The sequence below is a fragment of the Thunnus maccoyii genome, chromosome 8 (genome assembly GCF_910596095.1).
Source record: "Thunnus maccoyii chromosome 8, fThuMac1.1, whole genome shotgun sequence".
In the NCBI taxonomy this organism is placed as follows: Eukaryota; Metazoa; Chordata; class Actinopteri; order Scombriformes; family Scombridae; genus Thunnus; species Thunnus maccoyii.
In genome coordinates this window covers 17,194,574-17,211,197 of record NC_056540.1, presented here as the reverse complement: position 1 = coordinate 17,211,197, position 16,624 = coordinate 17,194,574, and the positions used below count along the sequence as shown (strand labels likewise).

General features: G+C 41.7%; 2 protein-coding genes across 3 annotated transcripts in view; one reads left to right on the top strand and one right to left on the bottom strand.

The window, feature by feature from the left end:
• Nucleotides 1–16,624, top strand: part of LOC121901407 (dedicator of cytokinesis protein 2-like) — a 100,362-nt gene that overhangs the window by 45,923 nt on the left and 37,815 nt on the right. For both annotated transcript variants that reach the window (XM_042418175.1, XM_042418174.1), the window contains exon 26: nt 3,925–4,020. In XM_042418175.1, coding sequence (XP_042274109.1) covers nt 3,925–4,020 — 96 coding nt within the window. The remainder of the gene's footprint in view (nt 1–3,924; nt 4,021–16,624) is intronic.
• LOC121901409 (hyphal wall protein 2) lies at nt 4,179–15,878 on the bottom strand. The gene is made up of 4 exons (XM_042418176.1): nt 15,663–15,878; nt 14,296–15,623; nt 11,399–11,473; nt 4,179–6,594 (listed from the first exon to the last, which is right to left on the bottom strand). Exons 1-4 carry the CDS (start codon nt 15,876–15,878, stop codon nt 6,411–6,413), a joined length of 1,803 nt encoding a protein of 600 aa, XP_042274110.1. The 3' UTR covers nt 4,179–6,410.

The window sequence follows — 16,624 nt, the reverse complement described above, 5'->3', positions numbered from 1 at the left end:
CAAGAGAAACTGATGAGTGACAGAACCGTCAAACATCATGTAATTTGAAGCTACACAATACCTCTCTCCCTTACAAGGCATTATTATCAGCAACATGTGAGGGGAAAAGTTGTCCAGCCCGCAATTAAAAGACGTTCCCTTGATCTTTTTAGCATCGTAGAATGAATGTGAACTACCCCTGAGCTCTAGGCCACCCCACTGGAACTTGTCTCCCGAAGAGTAAAGAAAATAGCCTTAAGCTGTTTTGTCCTCAGTCATCCAGTCGTGCAGGGAAGCAGCCCTTGACCAATTAGAATCTAATTGATTTTGTTGCACGCGTGTTGCTGCATGTTAGCCTGTTAAATCAAAATCCAGTTAGCTCCTGAACTAAACACTTTAAACTTATAAACTTATACAGGGACACAAACACATGCAACAAATGCAGTGCCAGAATCCAGCCGAGAGCTTTTTAATTGCTCTTGCAAGTTGTTGACAGCCTGCTGAGTCTTTGAAGTGAAGGTATTGCTTTTTTCAGCTCTATTTATTTGGATAGCACTAATGAAGCATCAGCCAAGACAAGGGAGACGGGGGGGGAGAAGAGAGAGAAGTAATGAATGGAGTGGAGTGAATTTGATGAGATGAATTTGCGTCGGTTGAGGTAAAGAACAAAAGCAGGCACTGGCAGAGTGTCAAAAGGACATGACAGGTACAAATACAATCATGTACAGACTAGAAAAACAGTGACGCACAGCTTCATACGGGTTTTCTGTTGTATTCAAAGTATTTTTTTCATAAATCTACACCCAAACAACATATTGCTATTTGACCCCCGTGCCAGTTTGTAACATTAAAGCCACACACACTACATTGTCTGGTGTATACATGTTACTAGAGTAAACTTAGCATAGTTTAATAGGAAGCTTGACCTCAACACCTCTACGTTGCTCTTGCTGCACAACTCTTTGTAAAAGCCAGACACGGTTGTTGTCAATGAAAAGCCCCTCTCTCTCTCTCACACACACACACAGATGTGTTATCTGACTGAAAAAGGCAAACTGTGTAGGATTATTTTTCAGAATTGTCAGGGGAAAAATGAACAAGAGCAGAAAAGGACAGGGAAATTAAAAAACGCACACGGCCATGCAGAGAGAATGGAAAAAACAGTGAATAGAAAAAGCAAGATGGAGGGTTAAAAGCTAAACAGATGGCGGTAATAACGTTTATTTCTTAGACAATAAGGTGGAGGGATTTTAGAAGAAAACAATACAGAGAGCTAGCGAGAAGACAGTATGAAATTGGAAGGTGGGGGTGTGAGAAAGAACAGGTGGAAGAAGTAAGAAAAGTATCAGAAGCAGAGGAGGAAGAGGTGATGGGAGACGTCTCGCCTCCTCACTCTCCACCCCTTCTTTTCTGCACCCCCTCTCCTTTGTTTTTCTCCCATCTCTCCATCTCACTTTCCCTCTCTTTTGGTGGTACCTGATTAAGTTGTCACGCCACAGATGTCTCCAAACTTGTGAAAGAGAGAGATGCAAATGGAGAAACTGAGATGGAAGAGAAGAGACCGCGATAGACAGATGCTCCAGTCTGTGGGAGAGTTTGTGTTGAATTCATAAGTAACTTTGTAACTTTTGTGTTTGTACGCGCCTGGGTGTGTGCATGTGTGTGATAAAGGATACTAACAGAGAAAGACAGAGAGGCTTGGCTCAAAGCTTGCTCGTTTTTTTCTTTCCACTATATCCCAAAACAATAATTTCTGTTTTTCTCTTTATATAATGTTGCTGGTATCGCCAGTAGAGATGATAAACCAGCTTGGCTACAGTTTGGAATTAATGAACAGAGTATCGACTTCAACGCGTTTGTGTTCTGCAGGAGAGAGAAAGAGCATTGTGTCTCATCTGTCATATTCCTGCTTGGAGACGGCTGTCTGAGAAATGCTTTCCAGGAGACCAAAATATCTACAGTGAGCCAAAAAGATTTAGGCTTATTTAGGATCAACAGCTGCGCCTCAACCTAACTATGCGAGAGTGTTTGTGTGTTTGAGATGGAAATGGTACGTGAGATGACACACACAAACACAGTTGTTTACTTTTTCTGTGTCCTGTGGCTATGAGTCAGTGCATCTAATGTGGTTTAATCATGCCTACCTGATTCTCATCAGGACCTTAAAATCATCTGCCATCACATCACACACACAGACGTGCACACACACACACCGAGGGAGAGAGTGGCGTGTTTTAAACTTTGAAGTTTGGAGTCCTTTTTACCTCCTTCTGTTATTTTTGGACCTTCACTCTTCATCTCTCTGCTTTACTGATCAGCTCATACAAGGACTTACACTCATGTACTACACACTCACGTATTGGGGTCAGATTATGGTAACAAGGTTGTACACACACACACACACACAGATGTACCCACCAGCATTAATTCCAAGGTGTGTTTGGATGCAGCAGATGCTTCACTTGTGTGTCACTACCCCCAGGCAATTCTGAGTCAGCCTCCATTGACCGGCTTCACTGTAGCATAGTTAGTGTGTGTGTGTGTCTGTGTAGAATTTATTTACATTGGAGCCATACCTCTATAAAAAGATGCATATTTTATACATGCATGCAAAGTGTTGAGAGACGGCCTGTCCTGTTTTTTTTTCTGTAATGAGTAAGACTTCATTTCTCTGTCTTTTAGTTTTTACAGGTCAGCAAACAATTTTATTTTTGTCTTTGCAAACATATAATGCATTAATAGCTGGCACAATGTCTAAAGTATTTTTGACCTCAGTGATGCTTTGAACTAAATGCTGGCGTGAGGATTTGGCTCAAAGCACCGCTGTGCTTAAGTATAGCCTCACAGAGCCGCTAGCGTGGCTGTAGTCTCTTAGTCTTATCTAGGTCTTCGTGTTCTATGTGTTGGTCACATTCAGATTCAAATTTATTTTGAAAGTGTTTCCTAAAGCACCAAATGTCATCCCCACAGTATACTGTCATATATTATATAATGTCACAGTAATAAAAGAAAACTTATCGCCTATTCCTAGTTTTAAGAAACTGTTTTTTGTATTTTGCTTTCAATGGGTGAAACGACCCAAAGGGCAGAAAAATATCCTGTGGGAAGGCTCTAGGTTGAATGGACATTAGCCAGAAAGGCAGTAATCAACAACTAGCAGATCATTGACAGCCTCAACCATAGTTAATGTGCCAGTCTTAATGTCTAACAACACTTGACCATGCAGATGACATCTAATTATGATATTTTAACTAAAATGAGTTACGAATTTCAGTTTAAAGTGTTTCTTTGAAACCTGTAGACCCTCTCTAATTAGGAAAGAGTCATTTGACTCAGGAGGGTCTGAACACAAAGACGGACTTAAATACAATTCGTCCCCGTTGTTTCCCTCAAGGCAGATGGGGGGGAAAAAAAGAAACATGGGAGAAAAGTGGCTTTAAAAGAAAAGAAAACCCATGTGTAAAAAACCCTTGCAGTTCAAATGTCCACACTGAAAATGATTAATTGAATATTTTGGTGAGGCTTATCTCTGAAAAGTGAAGACACTTTAAATTTCAGATTCACAAATCTTTATTCTCTCTCTAGTTTCATTTCATCTCTCATCCATCCATTCAGCACCTGAGTGAAGCTTTGGACTGTGTATGCAAACTTGGTTGTGTTCGCAGTGAGGATAGTTCATGTGTGGGGTAACGGCTACACGAACAAAACCTGACGAGTCTCTTAAGTTTTGTAGAGAAAAAAGTTCTGAGATGTCCTTGAAAGCAGCGCCAAAGCTACGCCTGAGTTGATGCTGCGTGAACGTGACAGAAACTGTTGTGCATCTGTATGTGTTTTTGTGTTTACACCTGAGAAAATCTAACAAACTTTCACTCATCTTTGTATTTTTTTCCCCTCTCCATCATTATCTGTTACTCTCTTCCCTGCTCACTGTCTCTGTTTTCTCAGGGAGAAACATTTCAACATATCCAGGACATAGTGGTGTCTCTGCTGAGGATCATCAACCGGACAGTCATCACAATGGGTCGAGAGCATGCTCTTATCGTAAGTACATGCAACTTTGGCATGTGGCCTATATTCTTGGCTTTTTATAAACAGATGTTCTAAACACTACAAACCCCTCTCTCTCTCGTGTCTCTCTCACACTTTGTCCTCTGTTATAGAAAGCAAACTCCTTATTTACCCTGTCTGCTATTCAGTTTCATTCTGAATCACAAAGTATGTCAACAACAGCGCATTTTGTTCAAAATACATATTTTTATTGTTCACACAAGAGGAAGATCAGGAAGAGAGGGGCATCGTGGGAGCTCACACACTCGTTATGGGACAGCTTATAAAAATGCAAGGGCAGGGCATTTTGGATATGGATTGGTTAATTAGTATGTGTGGTATCATCCAGGATTCTAATTGGTGGCAACTCGTCAGCCTGAAGCAGCTGAAGTAGGCCCTTGTGAGATTAATGGTTTACGCTCTAAACTGCTTTGAACTAAGCATTGTGCAAATGGTGTGTGTCTTTTTGTGTGTGTGTGTGTGTGTCTGTGTGTGCAACAGGGATAGACCCATACAGGATTTTCACAGATTTTTGAGTTCTACTTTCTGATAACTGACAAGTCTGCTTATATATACTGTAGTTTTTTTTATTATAAAATACTGTTTTCTTCTACTAATTGTGTTATGATTTTACATAGACAATGTTTGGTAACATCATTTTTAAATCTGACAACATACCTTGGCCTGAAAATAGATTTTTTTTTTTTTACATTTTGACAAGATGTGTAGACATGTTGTGTATGTTTTTAGCATTGAATTTGTTGCTCTATCATAGCTTATGTAACCAGTCAGCAGTAGCAGTCTGAATGCTACAGTCCAGGTTTATAGATAACAGAATGATCAGCTACTATGAATTTAATGTGAGCAAGCTGATATCTGCTATTTTGGAATAACTGCTTGGAAAGATTGGATAGATTTTTTGGGTTACTTTACTGTATGCACTGAATGAAACAGACAGTCACAGTTGGTGGGTGCTAAATAATATGAAAGCAGATGGTTTTGTGCTCTCCACATGTGGTCAGCAGAGAATTGTTCTGCATAATTTTTGTAATGAGAAATTAGGAAATACTCCACACATCAACAGCTAGTTTCACTGTAATTCAAACAGAATTTATCTCTGCCTTATTGGCTCAGATTTTACCAATAATGATACATCTATGAAATATGAATACAAGTCAGTAACTAACAGTGAAGTGATAACTGGTCTACCCCTAGTTTGTTCTGGTTCATAAGTATATTTGTGTGTATGCGTGTGTGTGTGTGTGTGTGTGTGTGTGTTGGTGATGGTGGTGGTGGGAGGGGGGTGGATTAGGTGCTTGTGTTTCAGTGAGTGCATTGCATGTGTGCGTTACAGCCTGTAAGTGTCCTTTTGTGCATATATGTATGCGTATGTATATATTTGTGTGCGTGTGTGTGAAAATCCTTGAAGCAAGATTGAGCTCACAGCAAAACGTTTCTGTTTTAGATGGTAATAAAGGAGAGAATCAATCACTCTCTCAGTCAGTGTTGACAGAATTTTTAATTATGTGACACAGCCTGTCAGTCTTTGATCAGCTGCCTATCACATTGTCTCTTAATGTATTTTTAATACAATCTCCACTGTGCTCTCCAAAACTGTGATATCCATCCACCAGGCTGTCTTTTTGTTACCCGAGAGCTCATCAGCTTGTTTTCCACTCATATCCTCTTAGCGCTTCAGTTGTTGCTACATTCAAATTTTGGCTGTCGAGCAGTCCAGAGACACAGTATTCCCATTAGCTGTTGAATTCCTTGGATTTCAGAATCATTCTGATTCCCCTGTTTATTGCTGTAGCCAAAACTGTTGTGTGAAGATTCATTTCCAGCTGTAGGTATGAATCCAACTTGGCATAAATCCCTTCATACATCTGTCCATCTGTCTAGACAGCCACTCAGCCAAGTGACAAGCAGTATGCCTGTCTGTCATCCAAAGTGTCATTCCTTATCTTTTGTGTTTTTTACAGTATCCCAACTTTCAGTCAAAAGTTAATCACAAATTAGCTTTTAAGTCTGGCTCCCACAGAGAGAAGGGAGAGGAGCGGGATAATCAATCTCCCTCTTAGGCAGATCAGAGAAGAAAGTTCTGCAGCTCCTTTGGTCTTTTATTCCTCTTTTTCTGCATGGTCCCCTGGTGTATTTTTTCAGAGCTGAGAATGGATCGCCATAGATAAAGTGCCATGAGCGGGGTTACTGTTTGGAAAAATGCCCGCCCCCCCTGACTTTCATGAAACATAAATATACTGCACATCCACTTGATGATCCACTTGAGAGATGCTTTACTGTAGAACTTTCGGGGTCCCATGAAACATAATACACACTTGTATGCATCTGCTGGCCAGAAAGGCTTTTGTGGTTCTTCCAAAAATTTATAGCCACCAGAAACATTTCTTGCGGAGTTTCTTGACACGTGCCTTGGTGCTGAGGCGGCTGGAGGAAGAAGGGGTTGGCGTGGACTTGGTCAAAGTGGCTGCAGGCACATCATACTCCCCTTCCAAGGCCTCCATTACCCCATGGAAGCGTCCCTCCTGCTGTCGGAAATCATGCTCCACACTGGAGAGGAGAGAAAGATAGCAGTTAAAGGGGAAGGAGACAGGGATGAAGGATAGGCAGCGGGAGCATGATTCAGAGGCTGGGGTAGTGTCAAATCACGTCAAATTTGTTTATATAGCTCATTTTTCACAAAATAAGAGATTAGATGGGGGGGGGGGACAAGGTGAGCAGAGGGATGTGAGGACAAGTGTAGATCTACTGAGCAGGAAGCAACATTAGAAAGAGAGGGATTGAGAAAAGGTGAGCAAAGGAGTTTAAGTGACGTTAAAATGTAGTTGCAAAATGCTGACACCTTAAAGAGAGGTTGTAATTACCCATAATGCAGTTTTATATGGAGACGTTAAATCATGTTGTGTTCTTAACTCGTAAATATGCACCTTCAGCACGCACATATACTTTCACACAGGCCTCGACTCAGCACTCATTTCACGTCCATAGTATTTTTCTGTGCTTCATACACCAACAGATCACAGGCTGGTGAGATGAAAGGAGTAGGAGGAGAATGGAAATAGAAAGCAGGAACGGAGAGAATAGGAAAATAGAGGAGAAGAGTATTTGCACAATGGAGGAGCTAAAGGAAGGAGCAAGGGAGGAACTTTTTTTTTTTGCTCCTGTGATGTGTTCAAAGCAGGCCCTCTTGGCTTTCTTTTCTATGCTCCTCTCATTGCCCCCCTCCCTCTCTCGTCTCTCTCACACTCCTTTTTCTCACCATCTCTCTGAAGTGTCCACTGCTGCAGGTCATAGTGTAGTAGACTTTGAGTTTCTCTCTCCTTTGGTAACTGCGCGTTTGCGTGCGCGAGAAAATACTGTATTTGTGTGTGTTGAGTGGATTATAGAGGTGGAGTTGCATAGGACCTGGCATCTGGAGTTAATGAGCCTCATGATGAAGCATGGAGAGCAGAGAAAACTACCCACCCTCTTCTCCTCCAGTATCCAAACATCCCACCACACCCACACACATACACACACGTACTGTACAAACACACATGCTCCCCTGACTTCCAAAGTGTGCATCTTCCATAGCAAGCTCACAGCTGAGTGAGGGGGGGAAAAGGATCGTACAGGGAGTTATGGATGGAAAGGGGAGAGGAGAAAGAGAGAAACTGCCTCTCTGCTGGGAGATGGGGGGATGGATAAATGAAAGAAAGGCCGGCTTTAATAAAACAGGGCAGAGAGGTCACTGCAGAATAAAGGAGGGAGACAAAAAAAGAAGGAACACAGACGGGGGTAAAGGAGGAGAGTATGAGTGCCACCAGAGACAGGGAAAGAGGACGGCAGAAAGGTCTTGGCTATCTTAGAAGGAGCACAGCGATGGAGGGAGTGAGCGAACGAATGAACAGAGGAGGAAGTAAAAGCTCTGCTGGGCACAGAGAAAGGGAGATGGCTGCCATGAATAAATGATAACACAGATTTTATTCACACACACACAATTTATATATATATATATAATGATAAAGTGGTGCACCTGTCCTACATTCAGTTAATTTGCAGTCCTTCTTGTTTTAGAATGGAGGACTTTTCTTTGTCTGGTCTCTCTTCACCCACATACTTCACTAGGTTTCAACCTCCCCCTCTCTCAATTCTGTGTAACTACCTCTTTGTCTCTCTCTCTCTACCTCTTGCTACTCATATCTACCTCTCTCTCACTATTGTTCATGGGATTATGGCACAGTGGGAAAAGCTGCTGCTCTTAATTCACTCTGCAAGCTGTCATCTTCAGCATCTTTGCAAGTGCGTGCGTCACTGTGCGTGTTTGTTGCATCGATGGTTGTGAGAACCTGTTAAATTTTTTAAACATTCACTTTCAGGCTAGAGGGGATTCGGTGGGTAGTGTAAAGTTCAGATCCGTGTGGATGCGTGATAGAAGTAAATTTGATAGTTGGTATATATTACTGCTTAGTTGTATGTATGAGTAGGAGAAAATGAGAGAATGCCTTTCGGTGTGAGGTGTGTGTACATGTGAATGCATATATCTCTTTGTGTGTGTTTGAGTTGTTTAATCTTTAGGAGTAAAACAGGGGCTGTCAAAAGTTCTTCTCCCCCTTGTCTCTCATCATACAGATTAATTAGGACTTGACAATTGCAAAACATCTTCAGGCAACCAGCCCACATAAAAACCTACTTTTTCCACCACAAATCATTAGGATGGATGTTTCAGTCGCATGTGTATCATCCTCCGCTCTTGTGTCTCTCTTTTCCCATCTCCTCTACCCAGAATCCTCTTTGAGAGTTTGATCAGGCTGTTACTGTCCATCAAAAAAAAAAAAAAAAAAATTGCTCTTGTATTTCTGACTTTTGTGTGTGTGTGTTTGTCACACTGGACCACTGCTAATTTGTTTTTCTGCATATGTAATGTAATGAAGCTTATTCTGATATATTAGGGGAAAAAATGACTAGGAAGTAGATTCTGCATATCTGTCCAAGTCATTAACATCTATCAAATAGCGTGAAATATATTCATTTCTTTGTTTGTGAGTCTGTATGAGCGTGTGCATGCATGTATGCATAAGAAATGAGTGCACAGACGTGTCTAATAAAAGCCAATTCCCCTTGTTTTGTTCGCTTAATTAGCATGTGTGTATCCATGACTATATTTGCATGTGTACAGAAAAAAACAAAGGAAAAGTGGAGCTGAAAAGAGAATCTCTGAGAAAACTGTGAAGAGAGAAAAGAGGGATGATAATGATGTGAGAAGTAGCAACATACTCGTACACGATACTTGTTATCAGGGTAGCCCCAGGCTCTCCGGAAAGTATCTGAAATGATCTAACTTCAAGGCCTTGAAGTATTATAACGTTTTAATTACTGTTATTAGACATTCTTTTGTGTTACTACAGTATGTATTGACAGGATTATTTGCACTGCGTGTTCACTCTTAGATTATAGGGAGGTTAATTTGTAAAACAAGCAAATAATAGTTCTTAATGATCTGTAAATAATTCCCTCTCGTCCGATTTCTACCACTGCTGATCTGTAACGTAGAGGTTTATGTAGTTAATTTAGTTTCGTGAGCAGTTTGTCTGTGTCTTCTTACTTTGTCTTTTAAATTCAGTTCCTTCAAATTCATCAATTTTTCATCAAGTTCAAGATCATTCAAGTTTTTTGCTGTCTGTGTGAATATGGATTTAATAATTGTCAGAATGGTGCATTTATGTACAGTTGTGTTTTCCTGCTCGGGTGAATGGTAGTTGTAGGGCTGCAATAACGGTTATTTTCATTATCCAGTAATCTTCCAGTTATTTTTTTCAATGAATCAATAAATCCTCTCGTCTATAAGATGTCAGAAAATTGTGAAAAGTAATCATCACTGTTTTCCACAGTCCAAGTTGTCATACAATGTTTTAATTCCTCGTTTTGTCTGACTAACAAAAAAAAAATGTGGAAAACAGCAAATTCTTACTTCTGCAAAGCTAGAACCAGAGAATTTTTAGCATTTTTGCTTCTAAAAAATTGACTTGATTGTTGCTTCGAATTAATTGTCTGTCGATTAACCAATTGATTAGCTTCAGCTAGAATTCTATATTCTACTGGCTTTATTGTGTGTAAACAAATGTTCTTGGTATGTGCTTCCCTGTCTTCATCCTTGTGTGTATGTGCTCGTATGTGTATCTGTATGCATTTGAATATGGATGGATGAGTGTTTCTGTCCTTTCCCCTTGGTATTCATTACAACTTATTGAGGATCCTGCTGTGTTAATTAACATCGAGGGGAGGAGAGAATGGGATCAGGATGAGGAGGGAGTTGGAGAAGGGTGTGAAGAGATGCAGAGATGAAACAACAGTAAAAATACAGGAGGATTGCAGATGTTGTGCTGCTTTGCAGGCGAGTGTCTTTATAGTGCAGGGAGAATTGGAAAGATAAAGGCCCTGAAAAATATGTCTTTATCCCTTTTGGCCTGCGAAGGAGATTTATATATGATTGTAAACAAGCAGGAATTAGCCTCAAGGCTTGCTTTGGTTTAGTACATACACAAAAAGTTTTGGACTAAAAGGTTTTGAGAACAGATTATTCCAGTTGCAGGAAGTAAATATTACTTTTATTTCCTTTTCTTTTTTTTTGTTCTCCATGAAACTATACATGAAAACCAACATTTCCAGCTTTTCAGCAGGGCAGAGAGAAACTGAAGAGAAAAAATGGCAGAAAGAGATTGAGCAGGCATGGGATGAAAAGATGCAATAATTTACATAATGAAAAAATGTGAATAAGAGAAGGATGGGATGAAGGTGATGGGAGGATTAAACTACACTATGTGGTATCAGATTGTGAGGGCGCTGCTCTGTAAGTTGCAGAGGATCTAAGAATGCAATTACTTATTTAGGTCACACACGCAAGGCAGGAATGTACAGGAAAGACGGATCATTTAGGTGCTGAATTAATTTGCTTGTTTGCGCAGAGCATTCTTTTATGTGTAAATAACTTTCGTGGAGAGAAAATCCGCTTTCTAATCCGCAGAATACGTATTCATTTCAATATTGATGAGGGGGATCACTTACTCTCTCATTTTTCATACAGCATAATAGGGATATATTCTCTGAGTAGTACAATTATCAAAGTGAGGCAAAAGGGCAGAGACAGCAGGATACCAGGAAAACAAAAAAGAACGATGCAATAAGTGATTTAAAAGCCTGGAAAAGCAAAGAAAACAATGAGAAATGGAACATTTTCAAGGCTACAAAAGGCATACAGTTTTCTAGGCACATCATCTAAGAGACGTTTCAGGGCTGTTTATGACGCTCTAGGAAAGGATGAGTTGTCAGTGGTGGGTTATGTAATGCAGTAAGCTCATTATCTCGATCAGGTTACCTGTAGATGATGCAGGCTGTCTTTTGGCAGGTGGGGCAGTTGTTTATGTCCTGACCAGTTCTGTATGAGCTGCGACTGCAGAAATGACAAATGTAAAACATTCACACACTCTTAAAATGAGTTTAATTGAACAGACCTGTGCATGCAGATGGTAACTACACATCTAATGTAGCTAATACTATTTTCTACTGTGGATATTGTGTTGTTGTTATATTAGTAAAGTAGTATTTGCATTTTTTTTTTGTCTGCTCAAGGAGAAACAACCATTTTTCAACATTGTTTAAACAACTATTGTATTATTTCCATTTGTTTTTCAGTAAGTGTAGACTAGGTGATGTCACAGTAAATATTTATATTTGACAGGACTCCACTCCAAAGTCTTTCTAGACTTATCATTATGCACCTATATTGAACAATACAGGAAAAAATAGTGGAAATAGCAAAACAGGCCTTGCTTTTCTTGACTGGAAAGACTCTCGTTCTCTCCACTGCTGGTGTCACAACTGTTATTGCTCTCTCCACCCACACATACACAATGCAGCAACATCAGGTGTGTTCTCCAGGGGGTGTGATAAGGCACAAAAACGCCTGAATACTCCTGGTGGGTTGGAACCTGTCTGTTTGGCTTTCAAGGCAGGTGAAAACAATCACAAAGCACTATTTTCAGCAACAGTCTGACAGATGTTTAGTTAGGAGCCAGACATTACCTGACATGTATTATAAGCAAAGGGTTGGGCGAACATTATCTCATCTGTATATGAATTTTTCATTTTAGAAGGAGGTTGTGTTGAAAATTGGTGTGCATTATAAAGATATAATTGCACATGCAGACCATGGTATCAAGGTTAAGCAAGACTACAGAGCTAAAGAGAGCACAGAAATGTTGGAAGATAAAATCGGATTAAAAAAATCTGACAAGCACATGCTGACTGCCATGTAATTAAAACACTTAATTTTGCCAAGATATTTTGGCTGCCCCTTCTCTGAACCATGTAGAGGAGGGAGTAGCTGATTTATGTTGATAAAATAGACATTTTAATTACATGGAGAAAGACCGTATGACTGGAATCAGTTTTTCCTCTTAACAGTCTTTATCAAAGACAACAACAGCAAGAGGAGACAAGTATTTGCTTCAGGAAAAAAAATAAAACAAGGAGCTGGGCACAGCGGCAACCTTTTAGCTCAGCCGACACTTTTATCACAGCAGCCCACTTAGGGTACTTTCATTTCTGGCACAGCATCAGATACATTCAGTCCCTCTTGCTGGTTTTCCCGTACTTTTCTGTCTTTTTTTTTTTATGTCTGTTCCTCTCTATCTCTCAATTTCTTTCTCTCTCTCCCTTTTACTTGTGTCTGCCTCTCAGTCTGCCTTTTTACCCTTTTATTTCTCAGACACTTAGCATGAGACATGTGTATCTTCACAACAAGCATACACACACACACACACACACACTGAACAATATGAATACATAACATTACACAGTTACACACGTAGGGCTGGACCGCTTGTACACTGAGTTTAGGAGCCTTATTGTGCAGCTTAAACATTAATTGCATTTCTCAAAGGTAATCTGATAGGGATTAGTCTAGAGCTAGAGACATCTGTTAACCCTGAACAGAAAGAAGGAGGGATGAAAGTGGTAGAAAAGGTTTAGGTAGACATGTAGAATTTCTGAGAAGATGAGGCAACATGGTAAGGAATGGGGTTTAGGATATTTGGGAATAGAAAAAGAAGTGATGGGCATGAAAGATTAGGCAGGAGTGAGAATAAGGGCTTGAAATGTAGGGGGTGGGAGGAAGAATTACTGACAGTAAAGGTGAAATTCTGAGGACAAGGAGGGGAGGTATGGAGAGCAATAGGAAGGGGAAACAAAACATTGACAGCAAACACATGACAGCATGAGAGAATGATGGACAGGTTGGTGGGGGCAGAGAGAAGGGGAAGATCAAAAAATGGCTTGTGGGCAGAGGATGAAAGATTGTTAGTTGGAAACCTGATTCATATATGGAGGTCTAGAAAGAAAGAAAGAAAGAAAGATAAGGAGAGAAAAAAGGTATTAATTAAGGATGGGGGAAAGAGTACAAGGGCGGAGGAGGTGAAGACAGGAATGAATAGCTTGAAACAGGTTTCAAGAAGCCTGGAAAAAGAGGAGGGCATTGATTGAAATTAAGCGAGCACACGGGCCAACTCAGATGTACAACAAAGAAGAACAAAGGATGTACGGGCAGGAGAGGAGGATTTAAGTATAAAAGAATTAGCGGGAGAGAGGAAAAGGAGGAAAAGGAAAGGCTATGTTTGCTTTTGGGGGCAATACAATGTTTCTAAGGGACACTGGTACCATGGGGATGACAAACACTATAAGGCATAAGAGATAAAAGGACAGAGGAGATGCTAGCATTGACTACATGCTGGCAGGTATCACATATCCCTACAGGATTGGATCACACACATACATCCATGCCCACACACACCACCAATTCTCCACAGGCTTGACATTTAAAATCTATTACACAGACTTGAAAGCTTGTCGGTATATATTGCTATAAAAACTCAACTATGCTCTCTTCTCATTCTTATGCACTCCCTCGACACACTCTCTTCCCCCCCTCTCTCCCTCTTTATCACTCTAGCTCACTCTCTCACTCACAGTTAAGCACTCGCTGTTTGAGTGACTACCTCTACCTCTCCCTTATCTTTTTTCTCAATCCCTTATCTCTGTTTTCATCCTTATATTTATTTCTCCCTCGTTTGGCTCTCTGTCATCGATGTCTAACCCTCTTTTCTGTCTCATTTCACACTTCATTCTCCTTTTCCTTTTCCTCTCTATATTTTTAAACCCCCTATCTCTCCTCTGTCATTTTCCTCCCTCCCTTCTTCCCCAACTACATTCTCTCACCCTTCGCTGAGGGCCTTGCTCTTCTCCAGGTCTTGAATGACATTGAGAAGCACCTTGATCTTCTCCTGATTGGACTGTAGGTTCTCCTCCACTCTCTGCAGCTGCCTCTCCAGCCCGCATGGCGCATTCCCTGTACGTCCACTCAACAATCCTGCTGGCGCCCCGTTACATTGTGCTTTCATATGAGTCTTACAAGGCAGCGTGTGGTCGTCAAATGATTTGCTCTTCTGTTTTGTGTAGTCCTTGAGTTTCATCCGTTCTGAGGACGTTTTTTTGGGAATGTCTGCAGTCTCCTGGGTGTTTTTGTTCTGCGCTACAGGTGTGGCCGGTTTGGAACGACTCTCTTTCGGAGAGTTTTTTGGTGGGAGAGGTGGGGTGTTGCTAGATTTTGTGTCATTTAGAAGAGAAGGGCCTGGAGGTTTAGAGTTGATGCGGACTGATGCGTGTTGATGTGTGTGTTCATCAGTGTGCTGTATTTTAGCCGGGTCATGCTTGGGTTTGTCTGTTGAATGTGGTTCTGTCGCCTCTGCAGTTGGTGCGTGCGTTTGTCGCGTATGCACGGTACCTGTAGTCCGGTCTGTGTTGTTAGTCAGAGTGTCTGTTGTTTGTGTGGCTGAGTCCTTGTAATGAGTAAAGTCTGCCGAATGTGGCCTTGTCTGCTGTTTTGAATCTTTTGTTTTGTTCTGAGTTTGTGATACGTGATTAGAATGTGAACTGTGTGTTTTTGGTATAGTGTGTGATAGATGTGGTATTTGAGTAGTCTTTGCTGACGCGTGTGTGGATTTGCTTGCTGTTTCTGTGTTTTTGTTGTGAGACTGAGAGTCCAGAGCAGACTCTTTTCTTGACTGGTTGGGGGCCACAAAGTGTTTACGTGCAGGATTAGGTAAAGTCTGGCTGGCTGTTATTTGAGTCACAGCCCTCTTGCGGCATGCGCCTGTGCACTGTGTAAGCTGCGAACGTCTCCTCCCACATGTCCCACAGAGCGGGGGCGGGGAAGTCGGCATCATTCGACAGGGTCGAGGTGGAGTGGCGTGCACGGTTGTACAAACACTCGCTGTCTTTAATACGGAGCGATGGCCCTCCCCACGTAGAGACTGCACCCTCCTCCTCTCTCGAGTCGACTCCTTGCCTTCTGTGGCCTCACTGCAAACCCCTCCTACCACATCAGAGGCTACCACACTGCCATTTGTATATCTAGCTGTCCTTTTACCTCTAGTGTCCTTTGGATTTGTCTGTATAGTTTTAATCTGGCAGTAAACTCCACTGCCTGACCCTTGTGACCCCATGTCGTCCTGTGTCAGGCTGTTGATTTCGTTCTGAGATGTCTCCTTGGACACTGGCAGACTGTTGCTGTCACTTTTGTTAACTCCCCCTGTCTCCGCTGCCGTTGTTCTGTCTGTTGCCATGGTGAGGGGCTGTTGTGTGTTTGTCGGTTGGCTTCTGTGTCGTTTGATGGAGGGAAGAGTCCGCAGTCCAGGAGATGTCTGCACCCCGACACTGCACAGCGGGCCCCATCGCCCCCCTGCCAGGGGAACCCCCAGTGCAGGCACCGGATTGGTTGGGTCAGCCACCCTCCTGCCCATGCTCCTCAGCAGGTTGGCTCAGCCCCCTGAGGAGCTGAAGGGGAAGGGGGCATGTGGTGACATGAGCCAAAGTCAGCAGGATTATATCCACTAGAAAGCGGGAATACTTCCAGCTTTTGTTTACCCAGATGAATATAGGCGCTTGTGCGGCAGTGCAACTGTTGGTATGTGGAAGCTGGAGACAGGAAATCGATATCCAATAAGGATATAAACTCTCAATGTCCTTCCATTAATGACCTCCTTACTACTTTAGCTACCTCCGATTGAACATCACTGTCAAGGCGTCTCTCGGTTTCTGACCAATGGCCCGCAGATGATGAGTTGAATGGAGTCTCCGTACATTGCTGGTTTGCTCTGGAGAGAAAGAGAAAAAGAGAGAGGCAATGAATGAGTGAAACGACAGATGAAGATGAGAGAGACAGAGAATAAATGGTCAGATTGGCAAGGAGACACAGACATTAGGTACGTAAAGCACCATATAAAAGCTTCGACCTCGACTGAATGCACACGCTGAGCAGATCGATAAAACTCTATCAACCTCTTATTAGACTAGCAGGTGGGTGGGAGTTACGAGGCAAAACTCTAGATCTCCTCAACCTGTTTCTCTTGAAGGAACAGAAAAGACTAGAGATATCTTGAGGCTAATAGTGTACATCTCTATTAAGTTGCAAGTTGCACACACACTCAAGAACCTACGTCAATAAATCTCATACGTTTGGGACTACAGCTGTTGTTGCAGTCCTTTA

Bases quoted from the DNA above. Each gene is read 5' to 3' on its own strand.
- LOC121901409 (XM_042418176.1), bottom strand. From the start codon at position 15,878: ATGGGCAGGAGGGTGGCTGACCCAACCAATCCGGTGCCTGCACTGGGG. The intron at 11,474-14,295 runs GTGAGAGAATGT...TCATTTCTGCAG, and splicing joins AGCAAGGCCCTCAGCGAAGG to TCGCAGCTCATACAGAACTG. The intron at 6,595-11,398 runs GTAACCTGATCG...TCTCCTCTCCAG, and splicing joins ACAGCCTGCATCATCTACAG to TGTGGAGCATGATTTCCGAC.